This window comes from Accipiter gentilis, chromosome 18, assembly GCF_929443795.1.
Source record: "Accipiter gentilis chromosome 18, bAccGen1.1, whole genome shotgun sequence".
Lineage (NCBI taxonomy): Eukaryota > Metazoa > Chordata > Aves > Accipitriformes > Accipitridae > Astur > Astur gentilis.
The window spans coordinates 8639051-8662912 of record NC_064897.1 but is presented as its reverse complement, the minus strand read 5'-3'; the positions used below and the strand labels follow the sequence as shown (position 1 = coordinate 8662912).

The window sequence follows — 23862 nt, the reverse complement described above, 5'->3', positions numbered from 1 at the left end:
CCAATTAAGTCCCCTTTATATACTGACTGTTGAAGCTGTAAAGAGGCAAATAAAAGTTGCCTTTATTATGGACTAGTTTTGCAAGGAACTGACTGGTTGCAGCTGTGAGTGAGAGGCAACAAGCAGAGGAAGTAAAAAAAAGCCACAGCAAGAGCAGCCTGTGGAGACAAAATGTTCTGCATGATCCAGAATTCACTGGAAAGACAGATTTGAAATATGTTAAACAAAGGAAAAAACCACTTCATGATGGTTTTTCCCACATTCAGCAAAATAGGTACATTCCTCATATGTCCACTACAGAAATACTCAGTTTTTCCTCCTGAACAAGCAATGGAGCAAGGCCTTGCAGATTTAAAAGTTTCCCAGATAGCTAAAGCTATTCTGCAATTCAAGTAGTTACAGGTTTGATAAATAAAGAGTAAGGTTCTCTGGCCTCTTTTAAGCAGAAGGTCAGACTAGCTGACAGAAACAGATCCCGCCCCAACCTTAAAACAAAATCTGATCCAAGAGAAGGAAAGATAGCTTGTTTTCACTGTTCTAAGCTTCTTTAGAGCATATATTAACACTGTATATGCACTGAATTCTTGGTGTGGGAAATTCAGGAAGTATCACCTGTTTATGCACAGCTCTAGGGAAGGTACTAAAAATTCAGATACTCCTTAACTTGGCAGAGAGATTCAGGGAAAGTGTCCAGGAGAAACTTTTAGCTTAAAGTGGACTAGATTTTGAGTTTACTGCACCTTATCACAAACAAGCTTGATATTTTATAACAGTCTGACACATAAATCCTTAACAAACACAATCTTTCAATATTGATGGGAATATGAACCTACACATTAACAATCAAGATCCTTAAATTTTTAGCCGTTTCCATTGCTCTACTTCCTTTAAAGGAACTCCAAGGCACAATAAACTAACACCATTTTCATCCACAAATGTCCCAGAATTCCCAACATCTTATGTTCCATTTCTCACTTCACAGAGGGCTGCTTCCATTAGGAGTCTAACAAAGCTCACATAACTCCTTTTTTCTTTGCAGGACAGTTTGTTAATGTGGTAGCAGCAGTTATGCCTCTGAGCAATACTCCCAGAGCTTAAGAATCAGGGAATGAGAAGAATGTGGCTTCTGGCACATATTTTTGACGACTAGATTTTATTTTTAAATGTAGAAGCGCAAGTAAAAGCAACTTCAGTATGAAATGTGGAGTCACCTAGTATGAAAAGGTTTTCACTCTTAACTCTCCAAAGAACTTTCCTAGGAATTGTTGTCCTCATCTGAACTACAGCTATGAAGGAAAACAGAAACTGTAGAAAAGAGATCATTTGAAGAAGGATTCTTATCTTTTTTAAAAGATATATTCCAAACAAAAATTGCAATACTTGCTCTGGAAACTGGTTGAAGAATAAAATTTATCTTTAATGCACCTTCCAATCCACAAAAGGGAGGAGTCCCATCTGCTTTCCTTGCAACTGACACAATTGTAATTGTTCATTTCTGGGAAAATGCATAACATAGCATCCACAGGAGTGAGGATTATCAAATTTTTCTGCCTTCCCCAAGGCAGAAGAGTGGGGGTTTTTGGCAAACATGGGATATTCTTTCCTTCATAATTAACTGCCAGTAAGTCTTCCAAGGTAAACTGGATCTGCTGCAAATCAGCCATAAAACACCACACCCATTTCTAAGTGACACAGCTCAGTTTGCATCAACATTTCAGTTATAAGTTATTTTCAAGCAGTTGATTATTTCAACAAGGGCAAGTTTTAGCCTCTGTCTGGCTTTTTTACAAAAAGAATCCTTTCTCCAGTGAAATCAGTTTTACCTTTGATTTCTCTCCACCCTCCAAGAAACACGCACAGATTTCTAATGCCAAGAGCATACTGTTTTGAGACAGGTTTCACAAAGCTTCTTTGGCAAGTTTTTCACCTTCTTAACATATTATGGGAACAATGACATGGCAATAGTGAACACTTAATTTTGGAAGCAATTCTGAATGAGTGAATATATTACCATGAATAAAGACTGTCTTGGATATGCTTTAATACACAAATTATGTTCCACATGATAAAGATTGAATAAGACTTACCTCAGAATATTTGAAAAGTATACAATGAACTAATAAGAACAATAAAGTCAACTGTGAGACCAGGGTGGGGTGTGGGAAGCAGAAAGACAAGCATCTAGATCTGTATGTCCTACTCCACTTTAAAATACACCTGAATCCTTTAGGCATTGCATGTTCCTGTCAATAACTTGCAGCAACTATCTGAACGATTTACAACTTACTAAAGAAGATCCTGAAGAAACACCAAGGCAAATTAGTTCTTTAAAACTGGCTTCTACCTACCTCTGAGTTTAAAAAAATGGCACTTCACTGTGGAATTATCAAGTACTTTAAAGTCACACGGACTAGAAGCATGCCAAAAGCACCCAAACCAAAACACCCCCCTCCCTACCCCAAACTGAAAAAGCTAATGCTCTGAAGAATATATATGGATATGTTTTGCCTTTATTGTGGCAAAACAGCTGCCCCAACAGCTCAGAGCTATAGGAAAACTGTGCTGAAGAAAGGAATTAAAGAGAAAACAATCCGAGATACACAAGTGCTACAGAAAAATCTTTTGTTATAAAACATGAACAGGTTAATAATTATTTTTGTTGGCTAAAACTAAGAAAGTGGTGAATTTAATCCAAACCTATCTTTGCAGCACCATGTCCTCCATACTTGCATAATGCAATAATGCCATTAAATGCACAATGCCCTAATAGTAAGTGAAGTGTACCTGAAAGTAACAGGCTGTTTGGGTTAAAACAGCTCAGCAAGAACACAGTACATTTGGCCTAAAGGAGTTCCTTTGAAAACATATGCATTTTGAGGTGACTGCTCACATGCCAAATGTAACTAGGTAAATCGTGATGCAGTCTAGTCCTGACTGACTGCAGCAAAGTTAATGAAGAAAAGAGTATTTATCAGTACAGGAGACACAAAATTTTGTTTACAGTACTTGTTCCAGCAATTTTGTAAGGTAAAATGAAACGGTGTAGGCAAGGTGAAATGACCACTCAGAAGAATCACCCCCATCTTCAGTTTCAAAATGGTATCCATGGAAGCACAAAACCCTAGTATAAAATTATAATCTCACAAATGCAACAGGATACACTCTGCATTATTACATACCTACACAAACACATCTTGAAATAGGAAGAACTGATGTAGCAGGGGATTGTGAGGCGAACTGAACAGGAACCTGCTAGTAAAGAACAGAACATTGAGAAATGAAGATTCTGTGGGAGACAAGTTGAATTACGGTGAAACAAAGAATAAAGCATAATGCAGTCTGATGAGATTCCTTTTTCAGAAATGGATTGATACTGTCTTGGTGGACAACAAGTTGACCATGAGCCAGCAATGCACCCTCAAGGCAAAGGTGGCTAACAGCATCCTGGGCTGCATTAGGAAAAGCACTGCCAGCAGGTCAAGGGAGGTGACCCTACCCCTCTGCTCAGTACTGGTGAAGCCAGACATGAATTGCTGTGTCCGGTTCTGGGCTCCTTGGCACAAGAAAGATATGGACATACCGGAGCAAGTCCATCAAAGGGCCACAAAGATGATTAAGGGGCTAGAGTATCTTTCACAGAAGTAAGGCTCAGAGAACTGGGATGGTTCAGCCTGGAGAAGCAAAGGCTCAGAGGGGATCTTATCCATGTGTATGGATGGGAGGGTGTAAAGGAGATAAAGCCAGTAGTGCCTACTGACAGGGCAAGAGGCAATGGACACAACCCAAACCACATGAAATTCTATGCAAATGCAAGAAAAAACTTTTACTGAGAGAGTGGTCAAACACTGGAACAGGTTGTCCAGGAAGGTTGTAGAGTCTCTGTCTTTGGAGATATTCAAAACCTGACTGGACATTGTCCTGTGCAGCCTGCTCCAGCTGATCCTGCTTGAGCAGTGGGGTTGGACCAGATGATCTCAAGAAGCCTCTTTCAACCTCCATCATTCTGCGATTCTGTCTGTTTGGGTTCTGGAGATCACAAGATAAATGGAGATAGCTTAGAGCTCGAGTCTGAGAGAACAAACTGGATGACAATAAAGAATACAGGCTGTTACAAGAAAATGAAACAGGAACACAAGCATCATGAAAAGGCTAAATTCGGAGCTCAAAACTATTTTGACTGCTGTACTGCTTAGTGTTTCATATGCCATCCAAAAACTAACTCACCAGATACCAAAGATTAGCTCCTCCTACTTGGAACATGGGAACAGAGCACTGAAAATAAAGCAACACTCTCTGGACAGAAGCTAGTAGAACTTCTATCTGGACTATAAAGAAGAACGCAAACAAAAGCCTGTGTCATTCTCTACTATACTATACTGGGAGAACAAAAAGTAGAATCTGGTTTTCATTAGACAGAAAAGTCTCAAGGAATTAATCACAGCGTGCCTAAAGTGAAAGGAGTATTCTTTTCCTGGAAGGAAGGCCAAGAGAAGCCAGAAATCCACGCAGGCCATGAACCATTAAAGCCATCACGGATGCTGGGAAGGTGGCACAGAGGAAGACAACCATAAGAATAAGAATAAGCACATAAGTTAATCTTTAAGTGTGAAGCCAAACAGGACATTTTAAACTGGTGGTTTATTACAGTATTTGTAAGAAAAAGGAAACAAGGAATCTCCTGCCAGGCACATTCCTTTGAGAGTTCACAGCTAGTGACTCCTTGAGTAAGGACTTTTCAGCTCTTACCCACCAATACAACTGCAAAATGGCGTGCTTCCAAAATTATGTTTATTCAGGTAAATTGAAAGAAACTGAGGTTTCTGCTAAGGCAAAGAAAGAGATATTTATTCCATATGCAGAACACCAGCTTTCTATTTAATATCCTCTCAACTACACACTCCAAAATCCCAGGGTCATTTAATTTATAGAAATTGCTCTACCAAGGAAAGAGCAAAGCAAGATCCATGGGGCCTTACAATTCTGACTCCTATGATCTTCTGTTCATGAATTATTAAACCTTGCCTGTCACTTTTGTTGAGGTCATACCCCATTACAACATGAAACCAGTGAAATGTAAAGCTGTTGCTAGGAGAGAATAGCAACCAAGTCAGCAGTTAAATAGCACACAGTATGCTTAAACCAGACTAGGTAACAAAACTCAAAGTTCCCCGAAAATAACTGTATCACACTTCATGCCACGAATTGCACTTGTTTTATAGTCTTTCAAACTCAAAATGGGGGAAGGAACATAAATGAAATTTTCTGAACTGACACTGTAGAACTGATAGTGGACCTTTAGTCTCAGTCTGGGGGGGGGGGTTATTTTTAAAAGATTGAAAGGGGAAGCCACTAAACAGATAGAAACAGCAAAATCTAATTACCATCCTAAACTAGGTGACTCGGCAAGTTACTGCTGCTAGATTTAGATTCTTGTTCTTTTTTTGCGTCAGATTTCACATAAGAATGCTAAATGGGAAAGGAGTGCAGAAGTGACCACAGACTTCTAAAACAATAACACAGGCAGTTAGAGTTCTAACACCCCACAGAATATATGTTTTAAACAACATTAGGAAGAAGGGTAAGTGTTCTTGCAGTAGTCCAAGACAACAGTTCTAGGCATATCAGCAAATCCACTTCAAAGTGAATTCATCCCATCACCCAGTTACAACACAATCAAGTTTTATTTTGGATATCACCCAACTGTGCCTCAGTGACAAAACAAGAGTCTGGAGCTATCCCAGTGCAAGTCTGGTTGCAGAAAGTTTTCACACATACAAAGTCATAATTATGTTGAAATCAGGGCACTTGTCCCTCCTACAGATGCCATACCAACAGTGGTTAAGAAAAAAAAAAAGGCAGGAGAAGAGAAAAATAATGGTTGTGGTTGACCCATAAAGATGGGTCATCAGTAACCTAAATTCTAAATTGTAAGAGATGGGAGAAGAACCTATTAGAATCTGAAGAGACAATTCAAACAAGGTTCAACTTTAAGACAATTCTTTCATTGTTCTAACAATTGCAGTTACCAAGTGCATTTCAAGTTGTAATTGGAAATTTTAGTGACAGATGTAACAGTGTTGCTACTTTTTCTCTCTTGCCACTGCTGTCTACACTATAGAAGTGAGGCGATTCCTTTTTCATTCACACCAAGCACAGCGGCACCAAATTGCAGTCGCAAAAGGTTTTCTTTTCTTTCTAAACCATACTCCTAGGAGTACATCTCAGCCACATTTATAAAATATTTACAGATTTATCTCATTTTGGAGAGATTTCTTTGTTATAATGTTCAGACTTGAAAGGGATGAAGCAAACAAGATACTAAACCAGTCCTCTTATCTAAGGATAAGATTTGCAGAATTATAAATCCTGAAATTTACAAAACAGTGCTTGTTAATTTCAAGAAGCTCACCCGTGGCCAAATAAAAATAACCAAGGACTAACAGAGATGCTGATAGACTTTTAAAAGGAAATTTAAACTTCTCTGTCTTCTCTGAATTACAAGTATAGCTAAAATCATTAGCAAAGTATTTTGTCTTTTTTTCCCAAAATTATAATTCAGGTGCAATCTATACAAACCAGTCAAGCCCAGCAGCCACTAAGATTCCCAACAATCTCAACTACACTAAGGTTTTTGAAATATTGAAAGGGCTTTTGGCTGGACAACAATACATGAAATGACTTTTGAACCTTGTTCGGTCCATGGGCTCATAATCTTTCGAAAATTGAGCTTATTGACAGGCCCTTTTTCTTCATTAATTTTTGAAGACACTGAGGAAGTGTCCCAGAGTTCCTAGGTTCACAGGCTGAAAACCACTAACTCATGCATGTCTAGTCACCCAAGCATCCAAATTACGGGAGGGACCGCTGTAGCTGACACCCAGTTTTGTAGTTTCTGTAGACTCAGTCAAGATTTTTGCACCTTGAAATAATGTTCTTTATACATGACATCTGCAAGTCAGAAACTGAAACATGTTTGGAAGGCAGCATGTGGGAAGCTTTAAGTATTCCTGTATACTGTGTGATTAGTATGCAAAAAGCTGAAGTTCAACAGTCTCCCTGATACTAAAATACATACTACTGTTAAAAAGCCAAATTCCCTCCTCAATATTTTAGAAGCTTACAATGACTTAGAATTACGTTTATCTGAATGCTTCTACTGTATTCAACATTATTAATTTCATGTTACGTCTCAAAACGGACTTCCCCAAATGAAGAGAGAAGGTATAGCACTTATCAAAACTATGAAACAGCACTATGAACCTTATCATTTTCTAAAGCATTAAGACAGTTGCACCATACCTACTAGAAAGTCAATCAGACTTTAAAATGAACTTGAGTAATTTCAGTTGCAGCCACCTCAAATGGAAGATAGGTCAACACAACGCCATAGTTTCAAGGGACAGCCTGTTCAGAGATGGCCTAAAGCCACGTTCTCAGCTGTCTATCCATCACCAAGTATCCCACAGCACATATACAAAACTGTATGCATTTATTTCTGACTTGTTCCCTTCACTTCTGTCCACCAGAAATAAAATACTTTTTATATCTTAATGTGTATTTTACATATTGCTCAATAGTAAAGGTATTCCACCTCAGGAGGAGGAAAAAAAAAAAAAAAAGCTGCCAACTGGTTCCCAGGTACAGCTTTTTTAAACTTTACAGGTAGTATCTCCATTGCTATGAACTACCAGTTATTATGTATCACATTTACTCGTTCTATACAAACCATTGTATGGACAACTGACAATTATTTTACCAAACAAGAGTTCTAATAACTACATTAGTGATTTATGGACAATTTTACTATTCTCTTCTTAGAAAAAGAAGATCCTTCTTAAGAATACAATCTTTTACCTTCCTGCAATTTATTATAGTGCTGCTGAACATTCTAAGTTCAGAGTCAGACCCCTAAAAATAATAGGCCTGAAGGATCTATTTAAAAATTATGTACCTTCATTTAGGTTCATGTATTCTCGTTTTCGTCCTTTAACCATAGAGACCAAGAAAGTTAAGGAAATAGATTGTTTGTTTAATAAACTGAGGGTGGGAAGGAAACAGCTATCACATGAACTGACATTACTGCTAGGCTGTTTCTGTGAGGCCCCCAGAGAAGTATGCAAAACAAGTTTCTTAGCAGAAAGAAATTATACTAGTACAACTGTTACCAGAAAAGTAGCACCATTTCCCGTAGCTTCAACTCTGTCAAATTTAAGTGTCTAATATCTATGCAAGGAAATTTATGCGTGTCTGGTCATCGTTTTTTCAAAAACTGTTTCCAGAATCAGTATACAAACCTCAGCCTTTAGAATCTGCATAAAGAAGCCATCTTCTAATGTTCCACAGCATATTTGGTGGACCCAAGCAGTCACAGGACCCCTCCTAAGCCTATTGCCTCTTTTCACCCTCAACTAAAATTACCAAGCGTATGTCGTAAATAAATACTGTTTCTCCTCTCCACTGTGTTCATTATAGCTCAACTACTGGAAGTTCAGGTTTCTCTCTCTACTTGCTTTTCCTTTACCCATCCCCCCATCAGAGGCACAAAAGCTATTTTTTCCTGTGTTTTCACAATCACACTAATTCTGTCAAAACCCATTTTCCCTGCCTGCCCGTATCCTCACGTTTAGTTTCCAACGATTCCGGTTTTGAGCTATTCAAGTGCCACAGGCACAACCTCTTTCCAAGATCTCTTCTCCGAAGTCCGCAGTCATTTTTCCTATTACATCAGTGACGTTCCTTCAGTTATTCTCCCCTGCTTCTCGCAACGGCGTACCGAGAGCTCTGCCATATACCCCCAAGAGCTTCACTAGGAACAGAAGAGCAGAATAACACCGCAAAATCAACCCGAGCGGGCCGAGACCCCGCAAAACCAGCTTAACCCAGGCGCATCGAGACGATGCACACCGGGGAACGAGGGACCCTCAAGCGCGCAGAGCGCGGCGGGGCGTTCCGCGGCTGTTAGGAGGGCAGCGACGCCTCAGCGCCCGGCCGAGCGGAGCGGCGGGTGCCCGTACGGGCACGCCGTTAGCCGTTACCGGCTGCGGTGACGGCGGACAGGCGCCACCGGCTCTGCCCGGCCCGGCCCCGGCGGGGCCGCCTCCCCGAAACCGCGCCCGCCCGCCCGTCGGGAGCGGGAAACGCCGCCCCGGGCCGCCCTCGCCGAGGCGCGGGGCCGGGCCCGAGGCAGCCCCGCAGCGCCCGGGCCGTGCGGTGGCGCGGTCCCGCCGCCCCTCACCTGCCGCCGGCGGGGCCGCCTCGGCCCCTGGCGCTCTCCATCCCCGGCCCCGCCGTTGCTACGGGGCCCCGGCCTCCCCGCTACCCTTAGCGACGGAACTCGGCACTGAAGCGCCGCGCCATTGGCCGAAGGCGCAGCACGCCGCCCGCCCATTGGCCACCCCGCCCCTCCGCGGGGAGGGGCGAGCCCCGCACATGCGCGGAGCCAGGTCCGCCGAGCCCAGGCCCGCCCTCTCCCTTCCCTCCGCCGCCCCGGGGCTGGAGGAACGGCCCCCGGCAGGAGGCTCGCTCTCTTCCGAGCCACCCCGCTCTCCCCCAGGACCCCCGGCCCGACGTACCCCCAGCCCCAAGAGAACACCCCCCCACCCCCCCCGCGCCGTGGCGGCGTTTCCCGGGAGGACCAGCCGGCCGCAGCGCTGGGCTGTGGCGTAAATCACCTCCCCTCTTCGTTCCCGGAGGCGACGTCGTCTACTCGGACGTGTCTCTGCCCCTGCGGGGGTTAGGGCTGCCGCCGAGCCAGACGGGGAGCTCGGGGCTCGCCTTCACCAGGATGTCGGCGGCGCTCAGCTTCCCCCTCTCCCGCAGGTATTGCATTAGGCGAGGCCGCCGCCTCCAGGTAACCCTTAGTCCGTACTCGTGCTCGGGAGTGTCGGTAACCAGCACGGCTCCCGACTCCCCGCTCCCGCAGGGATCAACTCCAAATGCCAGATCTTTTTCTGGATGCCAGGCACGGCGGCTGCTTGGCGGCAGAGCGCCGCTGCTGCGTCTCCGGTTCCTCACAGAAGGCGCCGGTGGAGTCTCCACATCTGGTGGACTCGAGAGTTCTGGCTCCACAGGCAACAAAGGTGTTTCTCTACAGTTCTCCGGACTGTTCGCCTGGATGTCGGCCTTTGCTGCTGTCCCTTTCTTGGGCTGGCTGCGAGAGTACTGTGTGTTCTTCCTCACGCGATTCGGACAATCCGAGGGGTGGACTGCATATCCTTCTGGAGTCTCAAAAGTTAAAGGAGGAAATTTGCAGGCTATAGCTCTTCGGCAAGCTCCCCCTGCGTGAAGCAAACCGGGGCTGGCATCCTGATTCTGGGGTTTGTGAGGACCACGATGCTTCTTCTGGCACGCTGGCAACACCACTGACTTAGTCGTTTCAAATTGTGGGCGCACCTGAAAGGAAAGACATAATAGTAAGAAAAAACCCAACAGTTCTTTCCAGATGAAAGATTGCCAACCTGATTCTTCTCCCCCACCTATCCCATCTTTTTTCAGTGTGTTCATTGAGCAGGTAATCTGGTCTGCAGCAAAGCAGATCAGTCCCTAACCAGGGTACTAAGCAGGACATACCTCTGAACTTCAACGTCATCTTCTGCCACTCTTCTCCGAAAAGTGACTGGGGTGCGAGTGAGCTATTCTCTGGTGACTTAAAAAGAACTCGAGATGTGGCTTTTAAAGAAAAGCCTAACTGGTGTCTACTCCTGTAACTCCTGCAGGTTCAAAACAGTTCAGACCTAGATCCTGTTTCTTTCTGTGTCTTGGCATAACTCTGAATAGATTCAATGAACTACGTCCTCAGTCTCCCTGAACGGGTAGAGGTTGAACTGAGAGCAATACAAAATTATTAAAAGGATGCCCACTTAGCTCCATCACCTTAGATTACGTTAATATGGCTTTCACAATATTCCCCCAAAACATCTGTACTCCAAAACATAGTTAATCTCTGTATTCTGGAATAACATATCACCCAAAAGCCACTTCTAAAATCATCTTTCTATAGAAGATGGTCAAAGCTCAACAATCTATATTTCATTGAAAGATTCTGGAAACCTGGAAGTCCTTCCATTACGGTATTCCTTATCTCAGTTGCCACTGAAACAAGTTGACAGAAACTCTGCAGAGGGTGCTTCAAGAAGTTACAAACCTACCAGGATTTTCAAATGGAAAAATATCTAACAGTTTCAGTGCTGATCACTTCAAACAGAATTTAGAATCATTGTAGGTTTGGAATCAAAGGGCTAAGTACCAGTGTGGATATGCCCACCTCTTGCAAACAGAAAGAATGCTTATTCACAGCAGTTATTTTACTTAGCGTTTCAGAAGCCATAGAGCTAACTGCCTCAAGCATATTAAAAAAAAATTAAAGAGGAAAAATTTGAACATGTTCTACTTCAAGGTTAAGGCATCACAAAAATAACTCCATGTCACCAAGAACAAAGAAATGTTTTATGCGGGTTTGAAACCATGCTTCCTGAGCCTGCCTTGTGAAAAGCAGAGTATTGAGCAGCAATAATGCTTAAACAGAGCTCCCCCAGGTGATGACTGTTGTTATATAGGAACAGTCTGTCTTTGCAGCACTTGTTTGCTTAAAAAAAATAAATCTTTACATTACATGATATGAAGAGTATCTTAGGTCACTGCAAACAGTCCCTGGAATATTTTTTTTTCCCAGACCAGAAAAGGAGCCCATCAGAAGAGTGATATAGAGAGAAACTATTCAAAACACACAGAATGGAAAAGAGGGCAGGTTAGAACAAATAGTCCTGAAGTGAAAGCCTATGTTCTCTAAATTTAGCAGCATCAAATTTAGAGCAAAACACCTAGTACTTTTAACATGTAACGTTTACAGTTCAGCAGTTATTTCAAGCAGCAAGCCAATAAAGTTCCCCCTAATGTTTATTATGTGCCTGATTTTCAGTTGCCATAGAAAACAGCGTTTTCCTGATGGGAATTAGTTTTTCAGAAGACAAATAGTCATATCAATCAGTCCACTCTGCACACAGTTTTATGCCTTCAAATAACCAAGACCTCAGTGGCTGCAGTTATGACGTGAGGCAACTCGAGAGCACTTACTTATGCTTTAAGCAGCAACAATGAATTCAGGTCTGTGCTACTAAATTTTAGTATCCAGAACTGGTAGCTTTCTGTTGAGACCTATGGGAGAAAGGATAATCTGTACCAACCCAGGCAGCAGAGGTGGTGTGGTCTACAGGTTTCGTAGGAACACGTCTTGGATTCTCGGCCGAAGGTAGCAGCGTTTCATAGCAATGGACGGGTCCCTCTCGCGGCCTCTCAAGGAATACCAGCTCTCCCTTCCTGGCCTTGTGGGTAGGTTTCTTCTTCGGAGGCATCAAAAGGTAAGGTAACACCACTTAGAAACCTCATGATGCTTCCTAGAGCCAACTGGAGAAAAAGGAAAGCACCCCCAGGAGATGCCCAAGTGCTCTCAAATCTGTGGAAGGCAAATAAATGGACTTGAAGACAAACTTGTTTGGAAACCTCAGATCTAGTTTTTAACAAAAGTGAAACATTTCTGCAACAGTACTGCCTACACATCTCTATGCAGGCTTTTTCCCACCAGTAGTTTTTGAACCTTCTGTTGAATTTCAGGCAGATTTAGAAACATGCAACAGAATAAATAAACGCTCCAAAGCTTTATAGAAGCCGATAACCAAATACATCAGGGGAAGACAGAGATGCAAACAAACCAAGTGTCCCAGCTTCAAAAGGAGTTCTGAACTGGCCTTTGGGCAAGACACAACATTACTGGAAAAATTAGTTTCTTATGAAAATACATATTTTAAATATACAAGACAGGCAAACTCACATAGGCATTTTTCTTCATAAAAATATTTTAGAAGTAATTTGAAAGACATCTTTCTATGATAAGGCCCGACTAAAATACTGAAATACGGAACCAACTCTATTTAGAACAGGCTTGGTTACTGAAATTGTAAGGAAATTCAAGGTGCTGGGAGAGAAGAAAAAAAATTGGAATGGAAGTAGCTGACCTACTGAACCAGCTGTGTCAAGTCAGCTGTCAAAAAAAAATCAAATAATTTTTTCACATTAGCTCAATACCTAGCCTAGTCACAGAGAAAGAATGGTTTAGGAATTGAAAGTCAGAAAAAGTTGGCTTCTTGTTTCAATTTAATCCCTAATACTGGTTTGTAATGCCAGGATATACTGTAGGGCTGAGATAAGCAGAAGTCCTTCCGTTCCTAGTTGCCAGCTACCTATGCTTTTTAGTTTCAGCGGTTTTTAAATACAGAACATACTTGACGTTTCCCTCCTGTGCTCTACATACCTTGCACGATTTTTTTTTCTTTTTTTTTTTTACCTAGTGAACAACTTTTAGTTGAAAAGACATCGAATTCCCTTTTCCATCCCAAAGCAGACAAGCACAGACAAGGAATCTCAAAGCGAACCTTTTTTCAGAGAAACGCATTCTCTTACCAAACGCGTAAGCCCGCAACAGCCTGACCGCTTCCCGAACGCCCAGCCTCCTCGGGGGGTCCTGCGACCCCCCCCCCTCCCCTTCCCCACCCCCGTGTGCCGTAACACCCCTTGGACGGTGAAACTCCGCGGCTCTTCACGAGGGCTCGCCGGGGCCCAGCGACCGGCGCCAAGGGCTGCCTGCCCGGCGGCCGGTGCCCGGGCACACGGCGGGGCTCCCGGCCCGAGGGGCGGAAGCGGGGCCCGCGCCTCAGCCCCCGGCGGAGCAGAGGCCCGGTAGAAAGGCCCGCACCACCCCCGGGCGCGGGCGGCCTACCGGCACATCCTTATCCCCCGCCGCCGCCGCCGATTGGCCCGATCCGCCCCGCCCTTGCCACACCTCATTGGGCCAGGCCGGCACGTGATGCCAACGAGTCGCCGGGCGCCAAATTCAAACCGGGAAACGACCTCCGCTGCGAGCGGCGGCGGCGGAGCCCGGAAGCGCCCGGCGTTGCCGCCTCCCTCCGTACCCCCCGCCCGCCCGGGGAGGTGGTGAGTCGCGACCCGTGCCCGGTCACCCCCGTCCCCGCCGCGGCCTCTGGCTCCCCGCTGTGTCCCCGCGGGGGGGCTGGAGGCAGGGGGCCCGCAACCCCGCCAAGACACCGCGCTCGGAGCGTCGGGCGCCTGGGAGAGGGAAACGCCTAGGCCCGGGCCGGGCCGCGGGGGGGGTGCCTGGGGGAGCAGACCGACTTACCGGCGATCTGGGCGGGGCTGAGGCTGGAGCGGGTGAAGAGGGAGCGGGGAGCCCTTTAGCGCTTCCCCCCCCCCCCCCCCCCGTACCCCCACGCCACCCCCGGGGCCGTGCGAACGTGGGGTTGCTCCTGGGCCTTTGCTGGTGGCAGCAGCTCCAGGCTTTCTTAGGAAGGGGCTCGGTCCTGCAGGGAACGCAGCCTTCTGGAGACCGGCTGAAGGTTGCTCTTCTGCCGTTGCCTTGCGGGGATCTCTCCGGAAAGGAACGCAGCAGAGCGCAAAGGGCCGTCCGTGTGTGCGCCCGGGTGCTGCAGCCCCTGGGAGACGCAGGGCATCAACTCCGCTTATGGCCTGCCGGACCCTTTCCCGCTTGTATCTATGTAGGTGATCCCTGCTGAGAATTTTCTTGTTTACTAGCTGGCCCAGTCGAATCTACCGATGAGAAAGGCCTCTTTTTTTGTTGTTGTTATTTGTTTCTATTCTGCCTGCCATCCCTAATGATAAACAATAAGTACAATTTGTGTATTCTTGTGCTGCTATAGTTTGCTGCAAGAGACAGCCTCCACCTAATTCTTGAATGGCATGGTGTTTATAAGCGGTGTTCTCCGAAGGGACGCACTGTATCTTACCCTGAAAGCAGTATCTCTAAATTTTACCTCCTCTGCTTTATAATCTAAATTGCCTGTTGTCCAAAAGTTTGACGTTTAAATTGTATGCTGCCCAACGATGGATTTATTCGGTTCTTGACAAATTTACGGAAGGAATGACTAAAGCATTTACATTACATTTATTTTAATGCACCTAACTTCTGCTGCATTTACTGTGTGCCTTTGCAGTGTTTGGGACAATCTCTGCTTCCCAGATCCTAAACCACCTCTTAAATGCCCTTTTCTCTCAGGTCGTGTGATCTGCTGGTTACAGCAATGAGATGTAAGAACAAGGACTGCTCTTCCTATGTTCTAGCTTCTCTTTCCTCCAGCTTGCTGGCTGATGCTGGCCAAGTCACTTTACAGCTAAGTCTTAGTCTCCCTTTCTGTAAAGCACATGTACATACTTTCCTCATTATTATGTACTCTGTGGCTCCCAACTTGTGATGCAAATTACCTACTCTGCAAATATTTCTCCTGTCCTGCTTACACAAGGTGTGTATAAAGGAGGTACAGTACTATTTTCCAATAGCCTTGTCAACCTTATTAAATGCTTTCATTTTTTATTTTCCTTTCTTGTTTCTAGCTTTGTAGCAATTGCTGAGAATGTGTGCTCTGTGGGAGGCCTGTGGTGATTTGCTGCTCCTTTTCTAGCTGTTCCTGCCATCTGCACTCTTATGTTGTATCTTTTGTTTTGCAGGATTTATTCTTCTCCTTTCAATGGAGAGTGACTGTATAGATCAATAATGAGGACCAGCCCTCGCAGGCCCTTAATTCTCAAAAGACGGAAACTGACCCTCCCACAGAAGGATGCATCCAGTACTTCAACAAGAGATGAGAACAGTGGACAGGACGGAAAGACTCCTAAGCAGGAGCACAGCCAGGAGGACCAACACAACAGCCAACCCAGAGACAAAATGGACTGTGGCCTGCAGAAATTCCCAGCAGGAATAAAGATAATTGACCATCCCACCATGCCCAATACACAAGTGGTGGCCATCCCTACGAATGCTGATATCCAGAGCATCATAGAGGCACTGACAGCAAAAGGAAAAGAATGTGGCAACAATGGGCCCAACAAGTTCATTCTCATTAGCAGTGGGGGCACGTCACGTTCAGCAGGTCCAACACCATCACAGCATCTCCCATCAGAGAAGAAACCCTGTGCAGCAACCAAGGCTGCGGATGGTCAAGAGAGAGAGAAGAATGTTACACAGACACCTAGTCTTGCAGGCGGGACAACGGTCTGGCATTCAGGAACTGATTCTGCAGTTGGACAGGAACAGGAGAGCAACAGTACGTAATCTTAACCTTTTTATTTTTTTTTTTAGTCCTGACAGATAGACAGAGATGTAAAGTGGACCAATGAGTGCGGTGCTTGGATCTCAGTATGCATTAATGAAAAATATTTTGTTAATTGCAAAAGAGCTATGGATTTGATTCTAATAATACATAGCTATGCATATGCAGTGAAATCTGAAGGATCTTAGTGGATAGATTTTTGCTGGAAGAGATGGCATATAAAGGTGTATAGCAAAGCAAAATTTTAGTGCTGGGGAAAAAAGAAGGACTGGCTTGAGGAAATCAAGTCTAGAAGAACAAAAGTTTCATTTAGCAAAAGGGTTATGCCTGAATTCAGGACTAACACAGAGTACCCTAGTTGTGACAAACTGTAAGGTCCTAGAGCTCTGAAAAAGAAATGATTCCTATTCTTTAATAACTAAGTGGCAAGTCTGTTTCCTCCTTGGTGTCTCATGAAGCTGCTGAATAAATGTTAGAACTTACTTTGAAACACTGCTGAGATCAAATTTGTGTTTGCAACTTCAAATAGCTATGTAGCTCTTGGGCTGTAGTAAATCTTATCCCACAGTATAGTACTGACAGGAACCCACAGACAGCTGCAATAGCTGTATTGCTGCAATCAACCGCACCAGAAGTAACAAAACTGTGTTAGTTTTCGTTGCTGCAGTTCAAAAACCTGGAGACATCTGAGCTTCTGACTGGGGTCTTATGCTAGGTCTTTCAGGTGGAGTTTGTCACCACCTTCCTTGACCTCTGCTTACTAGACTCATCCTCTGGCTAAAAATACTTGAATTCTTGAAGTACTGGATCAACATTGTCCTGTTTTGGTTGAGAGCAATAGTCTGGTTTGAATGTTTGTTTTTAAGGCTGCAATTTTTTTCAGAAATTGGGCAGATTCACATGAAATCAGGAATTCAAGGTTGAATTCCTTCCACAAGAAAAGTTAGCATTGCAACACCATCTTGTCCCTATCCTGAGACAGGGATACCTCTTTCAGAACCGTGACTAGTTCCTTCCTTTTGGCACTTGAGATGAAGGGGGAAGAGGGTTACGTGTGAGTAAGCAGAGCTATGGGCTTGTTATCCCAACAGGCAGTGGCGAGACAATGAGCTCTGTGTTGGACAATAGTCTAACTAACATCCAGTGGCTGGGGAAGATGAGATCTGATGGTCTAAGTCCCTCTTCTGTGAAGAAAGACACGGAGAAAGAGAACCAGATGCCGCTGCAGGAAAGAATTAAGGTAAGTAGGAGAAGATGACAGAGCATGTGCTAAAACTTTTGAAAGGGAAGTAATCTATGTGGATCGGAAGACCTGCAAGAACTAGGTCTCACCATCTCGAAGTAACCTGAGTTTGGCCCTTACTGATTTCAACAGCAGAACCTGGAGGATCCAGGGATGTTCCAGGGCCTTTCTTGTCAACTTTATGAGCACTCATGCATCGTTCCTTCTGTCCCTCAGACTGAAGAAGATTCTGCTGCTGCTGCTATTCCTACCGCTGCCACCGCCTCCTCATGGCAGGATTCAGTATCAGAACGACCTCCTTACTCCTACATGGCTATGATCCAGTTTGCCATCAACAGCACTGAGAAGAAGCGTATGACTCTGAAGGACATCTACACCTGGATTGAAGATCATTTCCCGTATTTTAAACATGTGGCTAAGCCAGGTTGGAAGGTAACAAGCAGGCTCTCAAGTTGCTGTGGGCCACAGGCTGACATTATAAGCGTGCTGGATGAAAATGAAAAGTTGTTCCCCAGCCTGCAGAGCAACATGGACATTAATTTAAACACCACACCCCAAATACTCTCTCATTCCAGGTGTTCCCTCTTCTACTTCTTGTATCCCTTTTCTCATTTCCCTTAGGCAAGATTGATGGGATGTTTAATCACTGGAGTAAGAATAGAGGTCTCGGGTAAACTGATGGGTTGGCTGGGTATGCAGTGAAAATAAAGGTACATGTTGTCTACACTTTGGAATGTAACCCCTCTGCCAGGGCAGTCATGTCTGAGTTAGGCCTTGCTGTGCTGGTAAGAAAACTACTGCTTTTCAACCTCCCCCTCACTCCTTTCTCCCCAGAACTCCATTCGGCACAACCTGTCCCTTCATGATATGTTTGTCCGTGAGACCTCTGCTAATGGTAAAATCTCATTCTGGACTATTCACCCTGATGCAAACCGTTGCCTAACTTTGGACCAGGTATTTAAGGTGAGTGCCTCATGCAAAGAAAATGGGACAGGCTGTACAGTTCCTAAATGCCACACTAGCCAGGTGAACCTTATTTTAACAGGAAAGTTAAGCTGCTTTGACATCAACCTTTTTGTAGAAGCTGGATTCAGTCACTTCTCTTGACAAATAGTCGAGCTCTGTATTTGAAAGAAAGGTGCTGTGGCTGTGCATATGAACTGGAGCTTCTGTGGGATGTGTTTATTCTTCAGGTGGTGTGCCAAATGTAATAGTGAGCTTGTTCAACTTCTTTCTATGGGCCTGATTCAAATTCCTAGCAAGAAGCTCTCCACTGAAATCAACCAGGAGTTCCTATGCTGTTTGATTAGACAGTCATAGGATGGAAGTGCCCTATCCCAGCTAGGTATTTTTGGAAGTGTACCATTCTGTGGGAGAAACAGAGCTTGTGAGTCTGGTATAGGTGTGTTTAGATTATTCTGTGTTTTCTGCAGAGGGTGGGCAGATTGACTCTTGTTTGCTCAGATTATACAAGCTTAAAATATCCCGTTTGTTGCCCCTTTGGTTGATAACTTCATCTCATTTTTCTTCCTCTCAATGCCTTGCTGCCACCAGCCGCTGGACTTGGGGTCACCAACATCGCCTGAGCACTCTGAATCAGTAAGACTTACCCTCTGGCTCGGGGCTTGGGCTTCCATTCTCCTCTTGCCAGTCACTGAAGGAGAGGAGAAGAGGCTTGGGGAGGGGGACTGTTGTCACTGCTGCACCTAGTCATACAGCTCCATGCACACCCTTTCTGGGGAAAGGAGTCAAGCCAAAGGTTAATTGCCTTCAGATGATACACTCTCTCTACAGCTGTAGGGCTGTACAGCTTTGAGTAACTAGAAGTCTAGTGCTGAAGTAGGCTGTGATGGGCACCAACAGGCTTCAGAGGACAAGCCCAGACAGATTTCTGGCAAAATCCTCACCTCCATGGCAGCAGTCCCAGCCTGTTCTGGGGCTCAGATCCAGAGAGAACAGGATCTCTGCGTGCTCCTTTTTCATTTTGGAACCCAGCAGCATTGTGAATCTCAGAAGGATGAACCTGTTTGCTGCCTCTCTTGCATTCAGCAGTTTTGACAATGACAGATTTGCAAGCAGCCAGTCAAATACTTTTCTGTCACAGCTACAGCCCTGGCCTTCTTTCCATCTGCTTAGACTTCCGATTCCTCTGTTGTCTCTGCTGTTCCACTTGAACACCTCTCTGGTCTATGGTTTGTATAGAGATCCAATATACAATAAAGCTATCCTATTCGCCTTTCCTCAGGCACTGAGGACACCGAAACCAGGTCACTTCTGCAGTAGGGTCCGCAGCCGGAGCAGCTCTGTCATGCCATCTCTTTTTCTACACAGCTTTTGGTTGGCAGCTGGCTTTGAGGTGGCGTGGCTGCAAAACAACAAGTGGCACAGAGATAGAGCTGGCATAAGTGCTGGGTGCTAACAGCTGCTCTCTCTGTATTAGCGCAGCACAGGCTTCTGGATTCACAGTTCTGAATGAGGCGACGGAATAAAAATGGATTCTTCTCTTTAAATCTCTGTCTTTTCTCCTTCTCCTCTTTCTTATTTCACAATGACTGCAGCACCAAAAGAAACATCTTCCAGATCCCCAGAAGAACACGGGAAGCAATGGCAGCAGCAAAACTGAACCCCAGAATGCACGTGAGTGTCTACATCAGCCTAGGCCAAAAAGAATCAGCCCCATAAATCTGGGGCACTCTCCCAGATTCCCTTAGGAATAAAGGTGGAAATTGTTTAGGCTTTTAGGTTTCCTACTGTCAGGTTTAGAGCTGAGGCAGTGTCTGACAGGATAAGATGGTGAGATGGAGGGGATTAGGTACTCAAATGGAATGAGAGCAGAGCTTGCCCAAACTGGAGGGCTAGGATCTATATGAAGGACTATTGCTCATCAGGCTTTCTGGCTTGGAGTTTGCAGCCTCAAAATTAGCAGAGAAGGCAAGTGAGCCTATCTCTGATCAGATGTTTACTTTGGGGTATTTAGAAGGACATTCTGTTAGATACCTGAGTTTCAAGAGGCAGTAGAGGAAGAGCAAGAGGCTAGCAAGTCCATTCTTTTCCCTTCCAGGCCGAAAGATGAAGCCTTTGCTTCCTCGCATCAACTCCTACCTGGTTCCGATCCAGTTTCCTTTGAGTCAGCCTCTTGTCTTGCAGCCTTCTATGAAGGTTCCTCTATCCATGGCACAGGGAGCATCCCTCAACAGCTCAGAGACTTTCCGGAGCAATAAGCGTGTGCGCATTGCTCCAAAGGTTGGTTTCTTGCTTTCTGACTTCTTTTTTCCTTTGGCTTTTTTTTTTTTTTTTGGGGGGGGGGGGGGTGGTTTGTTGGGTTTTGGGGTTTTTTTTCCTATAGCTCTTGCCTTCTATGGACCGTGTTCTTCATATGATTCCTTTGTGCATCTTTGCTAAGTGCTCTGACACTCTAAGCTCATATTAAGGAACTAGCCAGTGACAATCCTTGCTGTCTTCTTCTGTCTCTAGGGTGACTATTACCTGCTAGTTGACTTGCTGTAAGGATGTTACTATAATTCACTAGAGGAGGAGGCTCTATGGATTAGTCAAGAAAATTTTTCCCTACTGCTTGGGTGTGAAGAAATAAGAATGGGAGAAATGGCTTTGTTCTGCCTCTAAAACATTCAGATTTTTGATAGCTCTGAAGAGACACATAACACAGCAAACTCCTGAAAGAGCATTTATTTGCATGTAGTCTCTTCCCAGAGGTTTTCAGTACCTGCTGTTTGCTAATTCTGTGGAGTTCCCAGTTATTCTGGGCTCAAGCAAAACAGCTATTAAACAGGTATTTCTCATGGCATCTCACTGACTTGGATGCTTAGATGTTGCAAAGCTTTAACTTCTTCCATCCTGTCTAACCATAATCCTGTTTTCCTTTGTGTGCCTGCTGCTCTATGTTCTGTCCTGCTATGATTTATCTTTCCCCTGTGCTCTTTTTCTTTTGATATCCTCATTTTTTTTCTTTTCATTTTCCTTGGTTTATGGGAAAGCTGTCCTCATTCATTTTCTTATTTCACATGTAGATAGTGTAAGAAGGAATCAAAGGGGTTATACTTTTCCAGAAATATTCAGCTCTCCTTCTGCCTGTACTCCTAGAGGTTCCTCATAGCAGAAGTGCTCTGAAGGACATGACTTCTAGTCACTTAGCTAAAATCCTTCCCATGTGGTCTCTGGGCTTCTTTGTATCAACTTCACACAGAGATCAATCTCTAGCTGTTGTTATAATTACTATTTTCTGAAGAGCCTCCTCTTGGCTGTTCTGCTGTCCTTAAGTGCCAGCCTTTCTTTTCTTCCTTCCACTGCCATTTGGATTTGGGGTGGGTTAGATATCCTTGCTTACTGATGGCATATTGCTTGTGTTTCTTTGTAGACGTCACTCTCTACAGAAGAGTCACCCTCTTTACCCATGGCTGCTGTCAAGGAGGAGAGTCAATGTGATGAAGGTTTATTTTCCCCAACCCATTCCATAAAGGAGAGCAGCTCTCTGCCTGGTGAGGAATCAGCTTCTTTCCCTGAGAGTGTCTGTATAAAGGAGGAAGAAGGCTCTCAACTGGATGACTGGCTGTCCCCATTTGCCTCAACCCTAATGGTAAAGGAGGAGCCAGGCTTGTTCCTCCCTGTCTCATCCACAAAGGAGAAGAAACAATTCACCACACTGAAGTCACCACCTAAGGGTGTTTCTGACACGCTAGTTATAAAGAGGCGGGAAAGGCGGGAAATGGGCAGATCCAGAAGGAAACAACGCCTAGCACTGCCTCGCTCAGAAGAGCCTGTCCTTGTTTTGCCAGAAAGCAACGGCTTTGACCCTTTCCGGTTAGGGGCAGACCGCCCCTTCCTCCAGGAAGGCCAGCCTCTTGAGAATGTATCGCAGCTCAGCTGCTCGCAGGGGGAAGAGGGGCCCTTTAAAACACCAGTCAAGGACATGTTCAGCAAGTTGCCTGTTTCTTCCACTCCCAGCAAGGTCTCAGCAACTACTACCCCGCCACTAGGGGCCCTTGACCCCTGGAAGTCTGCATCCTTAGCCAAGGGCAGTCACGAGCTGGACTTCAGTCCGGTGAGAACCCTTCAGTTGCCATTCACACCCTTCCAGGAGAACCAGGACTTGCTGGGTTTTAACAGCACACCCTTTAAAAATCCCCTTTTTGAGTCCCCTCGGGAACTGCTCAATACAGAATCCAGTGACATGGTGCATGTCCCCCTCACAAGCTCTCCAGCTTTTATTCATGAGTCTACTAAGCAATCATCTGTTGAACTGCCAGCCTCTGGCTTTACTGAAAACCGATCCCTCATGGAGGGCCTTATCCTGGACACCATGAATGACAGTCTGAGCAAAATCCTTCTAGATATCAGCTTTCCTGGTCTTGAGGATGAAAACTTAGGAACGGACATTAGTTGGTCTCAGCTGATACCTGAACTGAAGTAAACTGGCCTGAGGACTGAATTTGGCTTGTTGTGATATTACAGAAAGCACTCTACTCTTCTGAGATCTGTTCACGTAGTCTAAGGAGACTGTCTGCTTTTGACTAATTCCCACATCCATGGAAACAGAGGGCATTATTGACTCCTGCTAAGCTGGGAGGAAGGCCCATTGGCTGCTATGAGCTCCCTTTATAAGCTGCAATAGACTTTCTGTGGCACAAGATGATAGAACCTTTCTAACCTTGTGCTAGAGATGAGAGTCTCTGGAGAGAGGTTATCAAGAAAACATCTAGGTAGGCCCTGAATGGCATTTGCTGCTCAAGGCATCAGAGGAAATGGATGCACTCCTCAGTTACGTACAAGAGGAAGGGGCCTAGGAACCTCCTCCTAGCTCTGTCCTTACTTCCCTTTACTTTGTTTTCCTATTACTTAATATCTTCTATGTAGTTTTAATGGCTGTAAATACTGTACATTCCTTAAATTAGCTCTTAATAATAATAATAATAATAATTTTATTCTTGTAGGGTTATGGGAATATTTGGGCTGGTAAAGGGTTTGGCTTAGTGTTGTCCATACGTTCCACATCTCCTGTATTCTTCTACCCTAGGTGGGAGCCCAAAATACTTTTCTTTCCTTCTTTGACTTCAGAAACACATTGGTCTAGGCTGTTCTGAAGGTTGCTGGGGCAAACATCTGAAAAATCACCTCTGTGTGACTCAAGTCAAACTGAAACAGGTTATCTGGATTGCAGCATAAAATCTTGGTTTGGCTTCCTTTTCCCAGGCTGAAACGGAGATCAAGCTGTATAGCTCTTCTGCTTCCAGAGTCCTATTATTATGTACCTAGAGGACTAGGTAGAGTCACTATTGCAGTAAGATGGACTTCTATTGAATGGTTAAAGCTGCCTTCATTACAATCATCAGTTGAAAATGTAAAAAAGAACCTATAAAGCAAATGCTGATATTTCCACTGAAAAGTGACCTCTGGAAACACAAGGTATGTTTCTCTTGGTGCAATAGGACAACTCAACCCAGTTCTCTAGCACTCCTGTCAAAAAAGGAA

General features: G+C 44.7%; 2 protein-coding genes across 5 annotated transcripts in view; one reads left to right on the top strand and one right to left on the bottom strand.

Moving 5' to 3' along the window:
• The window catches only part of TULP3 (TUB like protein 3), a 33404-nt gene extending 23597 nt beyond the window's left edge, over positions 1-9807 (bottom strand). The window contains exons 1-2 of one of the 4 annotated variants that reach the window (XM_049822056.1): positions 9236-9268; positions 8622-8806 (exon numbers count right to left, since the gene is read on the bottom strand). Coding sequence is in view for 2 of the 4 variants with exons in the window: in XM_049822052.1 (XP_049678009.1) it covers positions 3180-3249; positions 3828-4002 (245 nt within the window). In the remaining 2 variants the exon portion in view is untranslated. Of the gene's footprint in view, positions 1-3179; positions 3250-3827; positions 4011-8621; positions 8807-9235; positions 9358-9671 lie in introns of those variants that run through there. The other 3 variants (XM_049822052.1, XM_049822055.1, XM_049822053.1) reach the window with 3 other exon arrangements.
• Positions 9808-13850: 4043 nt separating this feature from the next.
• Positions 13851-23251, top strand: FOXM1 (forkhead box M1). The gene is made up of 9 exons (XM_049821815.1): positions 13851-13986; positions 15532-16127; positions 17225-17373; positions 17593-17808; positions 18211-18339; positions 18931-18975; positions 19935-20013; positions 20438-20619; positions 21752-23251. Exons 2-9 carry the CDS (start codon positions 15578-15580, stop codon positions 22802-22804), a joined length of 2403 nt encoding a protein of 800 aa, XP_049677772.1. The 5' UTR covers positions 13851-13986; positions 15532-15577; the 3' UTR covers positions 22805-23251.
• Positions 23252-23862: the final 611 nt, after the last annotated feature.

Coding starts and splice junctions, on each gene's coding strand:
- FOXM1 (XM_049821815.1), top strand. CDS start 15,578: ATGAGGACCAGCCCTCGCAGGCCCTTAATTCTCAAAAGACGGAAACTG. Junction 16,128..17,224: donor ACAGGAACAGGAGAGCAACA/GTACGTAATCTT, acceptor TTATCCCAACAG/GCAGTGGCGAGACAATGAGC. Junction 17,374..17,592: donor CGCTGCAGGAAAGAATTAAG/GTAAGTAGGAGA, acceptor TCTGTCCCTCAG/ACTGAAGAAGATTCTGCTGC.